Raw genomic sequence first — 9,792 nt, forward strand, 5'->3', positions numbered from 1 at the left:
TGGTGCCAATCTGACCCACCATTCAAATATTTCTCAGTGATTTTCTTGACTGCCATTCACAAAAAGGTCTGGTGTAATAGGTAATCTGTAAGGTGTAATAAAGGGACCAGTCCTGCTGGTTGGTTCTTCTAATCAGTACTCTCTTTATATCATGTACTTCACTAAGAGGTGATGACTGGTCCTTTCTAGCACTTTTGTTGATGGTTTTGTCACGACACAGCTGTCGGGTGACCCGGGACAAGTGGCTCTTTCCCTGTCCCTAATACTAGGGGGCACCCTATCTCTTCCTGCTCCCCGGGATACTTCAGATGCCGAAGATGCCTTTGCCCTTGCCTTATCTCCTAAGTTAGCCCTCCGTCTGCTCACCTCCCCCACCCTGGGAAGAGGGGGCGCTACTGTGTACCGTAGTGCACCAACCCGACAAACAAGGCAACACAAAATACAGGCATACTAAATATTTAAACACATATAACAGAGGAATGCACCGGGGCGTGGAGGTAGGGGAATAAACCAAAATAGAGAAGGATACGGAATTACCACGCATGCATACCAAACAGCAGTCACAGATATCTCCTCCAACTCTCCTTCTCATAAGAACTCCCTCCCTCCGTTAGCCATGCAGCAAATGCTAGCTCTGACAAGGATTAGTATTAGAGCACAGATGTGAACACAGGGATTTAAAACATGGCCGATTAACTGCTGTTCTGCCAGAAGAAATAAACACATTTAAAATGAAGATGAAATGCTTCTTCTCAGCGCCGGAGTAGGAGCAACCAGACGCTGCAGTCTTCGGGCTCCACACTGGCATGGTTACCATTATGCTCACTAATGCTGGTTTATAAGATGTCATACCAGGGACCAGTTCTGTTGGCTGTTCCCTTCTAAACATCACCATCTCCACCTTGTTTTTATATCATGTATTTCACGTGATGCCTAGATGACAGATCCTTTCTAGCTCCTGACCAGAACTTTGGTTAATAGTTTACATTTGTGCCCACTAATTCTGGTGCAATAGGTCATCTATAAGGTGTACCTGTCCTGCTGGTTGGTTCTTCTAATCGTCACACAGTTCTATCATGTATTTCACAAGGGGCAATGCCTAGATGAAAGGTATTTTCCAGCATTTATTGGCACTTTTTTGCTCTATGTTTTTGCCCGGTAGTCCTGCTTCATTTGGACGTACTTATGTGTAATAAGGAGACCAACCTTAGCGGTCGATTTGTTACAACGATCACCATCTCCATCTCCTTTTTGTCTTGTACTTTTAGCTTACGTTACGTTTGCTTTATTTTCTTTTAGGCCTGTGTCTTTTTTCAAAGTTTGCATCTTGAAGACGTGACTGTGACGCTGGGACCGGGGCGAACGCCTATATCCTGCTTCAAAAATTAGCATTCTAGTCTCTTCATCTTGTGAATTCCACAATCTTGAGCAAATGACGTAAAACAAAACCTGCGGCCATGATGTCAGAGAATGTCATCTGATGTCATATAACGGAATTAACCCACTGATGTGGTAGAAGACTGCATTTTTACCGTTTCCAGCTTTGTGCCAAAGGTTTCACAATACCCGTATCAACATTAAGTTTGGAGTTTTCCACCTGAAGATCTCAATGGAGAGGAGCAGTCACTCACCTTACTGCCTCACCTTAACTTTCCCATCACTGATCTCTGACCCGATCCTAAATAACACTGTTGGAAACTGGACTTTTGGACCGTGGTGTAGTAGGGATGGGGGTGCAGAGGCATTGGTTAGACGAGCTCTGCCCAATATAGGAGACCGGTACTGTAGATGTGTTATAATAGTTGGGACCCTCTTATAAGTTTTTAATTGGGGTCCAAAATATAAATGAGAAAACTACTGAAAAACTACAAATGATGCTAACTTATCTTTGGTCTGTGCTTCATCATATGACATAGTATTATATTCCCATATGTAAGCTTCATGGTGATGGGGATCTGTGTTAATAAGATTCCTATTTCAGATCTGTGGAGGTTCAACTTCTGGCACCCCCATCGGTCAACTGATTGAAGGGATCAGAGCTCACTGAAAGTGACACAGCGCCAAACATTATGTGTTGATCATGAATGGTACTGCAAGTAGCGGCTGCAGAGGCAAACAGGATCATGGGGTGCATTAAAAGAGGTCTGGATACACATGATGAGAGCATTATACTGCCTCTGTACAAATCCCTAGTTAGACCACACATGGAGTACTGTGTAGTTTTGGGCACTGGTGCTCAGGAAGGATATAATGGAACTAGAGAAAGTACAAAGGAGGGCAACAAAATTAACCAAGGGGATGGGGGAACTACAATACCCAGAGAGATTAGCAAAATTAGGATTATTCAGTCTAGAAAAAAGACGACTGAGGTGCGATCTAATAACCATGTATAAGTATATAAGGGGACAATACAAATATCTCTCTGAGGATCTGTTTATACCAAGGAAGGTGACGATCACAAGGGGGCATTCTCTGCGTCTGGAGGAGAGAAGGTTTTTCCACCAACATAGAGGAGGATTCTTGACGGTTACGGCAGTGAGAATCTGGAATTCCTTGCCTGAGGAGGTGGTGATGGCGAACTCAGTTGAGGGGTTCAAGAGAGGCCTGGATGTCTTCCTGGAGCGTAACTATATTGTATCTTACAGTTATTAGGTTCTTTAGAAGGACGTAGATCTGGGGATTTATTCTGACGGAATATAGGCTGAACTGGATGGACAAATGTCTTTTTTTCGGCCTTGCTAAGTATGTTACTATGTGTAGATGGCACTGTTATAGATGGCATTTGTAGATGGCACTGTTATGGATGGCATTGTAGATGGCACTGTTATGGATGGCATGTGTGGATGGCATGCGGGACGAGGACTCAGCCATCATTTCTTTTTGATTAGTAATATTTTGTTGTTCAATGCTTTAAGAAAATAAATAAATATGAAATAATAGATATACTGTATAGATACTGTAAATAGTCACATATTTTTCATAGATAAGGACATTTTGTACATTTTTAATACTATAATAAGTATATTGTTCAGTTATTTTTATTGCTTGAACCAATAGACCAAAGTGCCTGTGAAATATCGCCATACTGTGGTTATGTAATATCGCCAAACTGTTGTTATGTAATATCGCTATACAGTGCTTATGTTATACCGCCATTCAGTGCTTATGTAATACTGCCATACAGTGCTTATGTTATACTTCCATTCAGTGCTTATGTAAAAGAGCCATACTGTGCTTAGGTAATACCGCCATACAGTGCTTATGTAATACCGCCATACAGTGCTTATGTTATACTTCCATTCAGTGCTTATGTAAAAGAGCCATACTGTGCTTAGGTAATACCGCCATACAGTGCTTATGTAATACCGCCATACAGTGCTTATGCTATACTTCCATTCAGTGCTTATGTAATACAGCCATACTGTACTTATGTAATACTGCCATACAGTGCTTATGTTATACCGCCATTCAGTGCTTAGGTAATACCGCCATACAGTGCTTATGTTATACCGCCATTCAGTACTTATGTAATACAGCCATACTGTACTTATGTAATACCACCATACAGTGCTTATGTTATACCGCCATTCAGTGCTTATGTAACAGAGCCATGCAGTGCTTATGTAATATCGCCATACAGTGCTTATGTAATACAGTCTTACTGTACTTATGTAATACTGCCCTACACTGCTTATGTTATACTGCCACACAGTGAACATGTAAGCAGGTTGCGGGATGCAGTGACACAAGAAAGGGTTAACAATTTAATTGAACAATAAAGATACTCCTCGCAGGGAGATAAACAGTTAAATTGCAAATGGAGGGGAAATAAACAATGACAATGTGATAGCAATTCACTCAATAAACTTTTCGTGTCCTTGGTTTCCTCGGACGCAGATGATCCGGTGAGGGTTGTAGTCCCAGCAATGGCCGATGTAATGTCTTCAGAGGAGATTCCACAGCTCACAGTACATCTTCTGGCGGCAAAGGGTGGTCTCTAGTTTTACCTGTTGAGCCTCTAGTCCATAAACTCGTGAAGCCAAAGTCAAGGGAGCCGCAAGCACTCGGTTATCAAGGGAAGGCTGCAGAGGGTTTATCGGCAAAGAGGGCCACAACGTTGAGTCCTGCACACGGCCCACACTCCTATGCCCGAGCATGGCACTAAGCTTAACGGAGCCCCCCCAGGCACAGCCCTGGCAGACCCCCGGACAGCCCCTCAGACCCCACACAGCCCCTCAGACCCCGCACAGCCCCAGCAATCCCCCGGACAGCCCCACAGACCCCCTGCACAGCCTCGGCAGACCCCCGCACAGCCCCGCCGCCCCCGCACACAGCCCCGCCGACCCCACACACAGACCCACACACACAGACCCCGCCTGCACACACAGACACGCACAGTCACCGCCCACACTCCGCCCACACACTTCCCTCCTCCCGGGCCGCAGTGTTTTTCGCACCCACATCCGCAGCAAAACCACAGATCTTTTTTACATCTGCGGTTTTGCTGCGGATTGGCTTGACACAATGGAATTCAATGGATGCAGAAACGCTGCAGTTCCGCACAAAGAATTGACATGCTGAGGAAAAAAAAAAAACACTGCGAATCCGCGCATTTTTTTCCGCAGCATGTGCACAGCGTTTTTGAATTTCCCATTGATTAACATTGTGTGCCCAATGCACTGCGGATTTGGGGCAATTCTACGAGTCCAAAAACACCACGGAAACGCATCAAAAAACACAACGTGTGCACATACCCTAAGGGTATAGACAATTGCCTTACGATACGAGATGTGCAGCATCTGAAACAACGGATACTGGAAGCCTGTGCTAGCATTTCTCCTGCGGTGTTGCTATCAGTGTGTCAGGAGTGGAAGAAGAGGGTTGCATTGACAATCCAACACAATGGGCAGCACTTTGAGCACATTTTATAAGTGGTCATAAACTTGTAAATAACTCATGGAAGAATAAAGTTATGTTAAAACCAATCACACCATTGTTTTCTTGTGAAATTCTCAATAAGTTTGATGTCACATGACCTTCTTTCCATTGGAAAAAATAAAGTTGGATCCAAAATAGCCGACTTCAAAATGGCCGCCATGGTCACCACCCATCTTGAAAAGTTCCCCCTCCCATATACTAATGCACCCCAAACAGGAAGCTGATATCACCAACCATTCCCATTTTATCTAGGTGTATCCATATAAATGGCCCACCCTGTAGTTCATTATCAGTTTCTTTAACAGGCGGACAGTAGGTGAAAAGTGCCTGAAATGAAGGCAGAGGATTGGCTGCAGAGGATTGGCTGCAGCGGCTGAACTTTGGCTTCTTCACCTTTGCAGTAAATTACATAAATGATACGTGCAGAAAGCTGAGTTGTATCTGCGCCATAAACTTTACATTTGTACACAGCCGTCTGCATTAGGTAAAGCGATTGACCACCTTTGTGATACAAACAATTCTAAACATTGGGACGGATTTCTCATCCTTGTGCCATCCATTTTTTATAACCCATTGGATTCAATGGATCTATTCACACATCCATTTTTTAAGTGGGTTTTAGCTCCTTTCTGTCAATTGGATCCAATTTTGCTGATCGGAATCATTCGGTGTATGAAGCTCCATCTAAGAACAGACGGTTTCATTTTATATTGCAGGATCTGCTCTTGACGCTCTGAAAAATGAACCCGGCCTTCTGAATGTGCCCTAAAATAGTTGTGGGATTTCTCTGTAGCCATTTGCTTTAACAAATCTAATAATGAAATTAATTTTCAAATTCCTTGACAGATACGATCAATTCAAGAACTGGTAATATTTCCAACTTAAAGCTCTGGAGCTATTAGGAACGTGTCCACTAGGTGAGGCCATAATACTTCACTTTTGAGATTTGAACGCATTATTTAAACTGATCAGACCCTGGAATCATCACCGATTATTTTACAATTTCCTACGCTTTTGTCTTCACAAGTAGGAAATTTGTGAAGAATATATATTGCATAAGTGTATGTTTCAGGGCTGAGTGCAGGGTCCCACTGCGCCTCAGAAGCCCACCGCACTCCTCATTGTGCATACCACATGTGTTGTGACCAGGAAAGCCATGACATTGGTATTGTCGACTACCGAGAATAAGTGCCTCCCCAAGGGTCACCGACCCCTCTTCCTCCCACTCCCGAATAACGACATGAGTCTCAAGTTGGATATAATTGGCCACAGCGGCCTTTATTATAAACAAACAAAACATATAACCGTAAACATGAGATGGGAAGTGGTCCTTGAAGCTAAAAGTCTGGTGTTAACCATAGTATAAACAAGTGGACAAGAGACCAACCGTAGATTACTCTCAGCCGTTACCCTACAGGCTCGAGAGCACCAAAATACCCCGAAGGGTTACCATTGTCCACTTCCAACTTAGGAATCTGGCCCACCATTACCAAGATTCCCCCAAATCACCAGACCCGCAACCAAAACTTATACCAACTGGAGAATCCGTATCCCGACGGACCCCCCAGGCCAATTTAGCACCAACTCCAAGGACCCCTCCCCCCGCCTACAGCCACTATGACCCGAAACAGCAAACCAACTAAAATATATCAAACAGACAAACATAAAGGGCGGGTGGGCGGGACTGCTCACAGGTCCTCAGAGCGGGAAGTGACCGGCTCCTCCCCCCTACTCACCCCCTACCCTCTCTGGCCAGAATTAACCCTCCCCTAGGAGCAAACCCCACGCCCCCTTCTTCTTTCTCCAAACCCCCTGTCATGGCGGCTTCCACGCACGCCGCCCGGGGGAGGGGGTGGGGCGGCTCACTCCAGCCTGGTCTTGACATTGATATTGTCGACTACCGAGAATAAGTGCCTCCCCAAGGGTCACCGACCCCTCTTTCTCCCACTCCCGAATAACGACATGAGTCTCAAGCTGGATATAAATGGCCACAGCGGCCTTTATTATAAACAAACAAAACATATAACCGTAAACATGAGATGGGAAGGGGTCCTTGAAGCTAAAAGTCTGATGTTAACCATAGTATAAACAAGTGGACAAGAGACCAACCGTAGATTACTCTCAGCCGTTACCCCACAGGCTCGAGAGCACCAAAATACCCCGAAGGGTTACCATTGTCCACTTCCAACTTAGGAATCTGGCCCACCATTACCAAGATTCCCCCAAATCACCAGACCCGCAACCAAAACTTATACCAACTGGAGAATCCGTATCCCGACGGACCCCCCAGGCCAATTTAGCACCAATTCCAAGGATCCCTCCCCCCGCCACCACGAGGATACTTGACCCCCTCAAGTACCTGAGACCCCACCAACCTTAACCGCTATGGCTCGTTCAATTCCAGACTGCAGCCCCAGGGCCCACAAATCAATGCCCACCGCATTCAAATGAACGCCATCACCCAAAAGAAATTGGTCACCACCACGTTCCAACTCGAAATGACGCACGGCCAAGCCCCCATTCCGCACAACAAAACCAGACACGGCCCGATTCACCTTGATCCGGGCTTTATTAATCTTGTCCACCGACCTGGTGTGCCTCCAGGATTTCCGTGGAACAATCTCCGACCACACAATATACATTTCCCGAAAGGAAACCCATAACCTTAGCAAGTCATGTTTTATGTCCCGGATCAACTCACGACAAGGGCAAACTCCCAAGTCGTTTCCCCCGACGTGTAAAACCAAAATATCAGGAGGCCTGTCCAATCGAATGCCATTGTGTACTTCCTGCAGGACTCTGTTCCAACCTAAGCCCCGGAACCCAAACCACCTGATGACGGCCACGTCCCTGGAAAAGCCGAGCTGTCTTCCATCCTGTCGGACGTCTGCCCGCTTTGCGCCCCAGTACACATAGGAGTGGCCGACAATCCACACCAACAGCGAGGATGAACCTGAAAAACATAAACAACTTAGACAAGCGCCAACAACAAGTACCATGACCAAACAGACCCCAGCCTCTCAAGGCCTCACATAACTCCGATAACGGCCGGACTCCCACCGCCCTATCCTCTGCACCACCGCAGGAGCCAATCCGTTCCGCGCTGCCTCCGTAGCGGCCCCGATCCGAAAAGAATGTGAGGCGAACCTGGAAGAATCCACACCGATGGCCTCTAAAGACTGCCGAAAAACCGCCACAAACTGATATTTGGACAAAAAAGACCTGTCCTCATGACGCAACAAAGGCCCATCCCTACGCGGGTGAAGCCTATCAAAATCCTGCCAGCAACGGACGGGACACATAACGGAACCCGGAACGGCGCCCAAAACCACCTTTTTACCCCGTCCCGTCTGATCAGTCTTAGACTTCCGAATCCAAAATTCCAGTGACCCCTCGGAAACAAAAAAGTCCCCCGCCCAGAGGCCCCCTTGACAAACCGTAGTAGGAGACACCAGCTCCCCAACCCTTAATGCTCTATAAAAAGCCAACGAAAAAGCAAGGCGAAATAGCGCAACCTCAAAGCTGGAAACACATATATCACCCAGACGTACCCCCAACCGCTCCAACATCCCAAACGACACCGGGCACCTACGATCGCCTCGGCTACCTGTTTTTCTCAACCCCTTCACAGCTTGCTTTACCAAAAAAGACTTCGTCAAATCCTGTAGGCCCCGAAGCCTAAAACCAAAAGCCAAAGCCGCTATAGTCCTATCAACCTTCGCTGCTGACCATCCCTGATCCGCCCCATGTCTCAACCATAATAACAACGCCCCCACTTGGTCCCGACCAGTACCCGCCACACCACAAGATGCCAACCAGCTCTCCCAAGTGCTCCATACCGCCTGATAAACCGACCACGTACTCGGCGCCAAGGACGCTTGAATTAAAGGTTCTGCAGCCCGGACACCACGCTCCAAAGCTCCGCCGGGCATTCCAGCCCCGTCTCCTCGGCCTCCGGAGCCAGCGACCGAAAACGCTCCCACTGGAAACGAGACAGAGAATCGGCAATGCAATTATTAACACCGGGTACATGTGAGGCGGTGAAAAGCATTCAAAGATAAACAAGACAAAACCAACTGCCGAAGAACTCTGACCACAGGAGGCGAAGATGTCGTCAAACTGTTGATGGCACACACGACCGCCATATTGTCACAATTAAAACGAACCCTTTTATTTCGAAAATCGTCGCCCCAAAGCTGCACTGCCACCAAAATCGGAAAGATTTCCAACAAAGTAATGTTCTGTACCAACCCTGTTTCAAACCAGGCTTCCGGCCACCTAGCAGCACTCCAGCGGCCCACGAAAAAGATCCCAAATCCAATACCGCCTGACGCGTCGGTAAACAAATCTAAATCAGCATTACCCACTACCTCCTCCATCAACAAGGAACGCCCGTTGTAACAGGACAAAAAACGATCCCAAACCTCCAAGTCGGCCTTGTGTTCACCCGACAAACAAACAAAATGATGTGGGGTGGTAATCCCGGCCGTGGCGCTAGCCAATCTACGTGAAAAAATCCTCCCACATTGGGATAATTCGGCATGCAAAATTCAATTTACCCAAGAGCGACTGCACTTCGCGCAGCGCCAATTTCTTCAAACGTCGAGCTCGGGCCACCTCACCTCTCAATCCCAACACCTTGTCAACCGGCAACCTAAACTCCCACTTCACGGAATCAATGACGATACCCAAAAAAGACAGACTCGTGCACGGACCCTCAGTCTTGCCCGGTGCCAGCAGAACCCCGAAACGCTCAGCAACCCAGACAACCGTCCTCAACAAGACCTCACAACATTGAGACTGATCAGGGCCTATGCACAAGAAGTCGTCCAGATAATGGATCACCGAATCCAA

At 46.7% G+C, this 9,792-nt stretch overlaps 1 protein-coding gene across 3 annotated transcripts in view; it reads left to right on the forward strand.

Moving 5' to 3' along the window:
* The window catches only part of LOC143782946 (uncharacterized), a 35,401-nt gene extending 30,427 nt beyond the window's left edge, over window positions 1–4,974 (forward strand). For all 3 annotated transcript variants that reach the window (XM_077270961.1, XM_077270963.1, XM_077270962.1), the window contains one exon: window positions 1,300–4,974. In XM_077270961.1, coding sequence (XP_077127076.1) covers window positions 1,300–1,389 — 90 coding nt within the window. In that variant the 3' untranslated portion in view covers window positions 1,390–4,974. The remainder of the gene's footprint in view (window positions 1–1,299) is intronic.
* The last annotated feature ends 4,818 nt before the right edge of the window (window positions 4,975–9,792 follow it).

Source organism: Ranitomeya variabilis, chromosome 6 (genome assembly GCF_051348905.1).
Source record: "Ranitomeya variabilis isolate aRanVar5 chromosome 6, aRanVar5.hap1, whole genome shotgun sequence".
Taxonomy (NCBI): Eukaryota; Metazoa; Chordata; class Amphibia; order Anura; family Dendrobatidae; genus Ranitomeya; species Ranitomeya variabilis.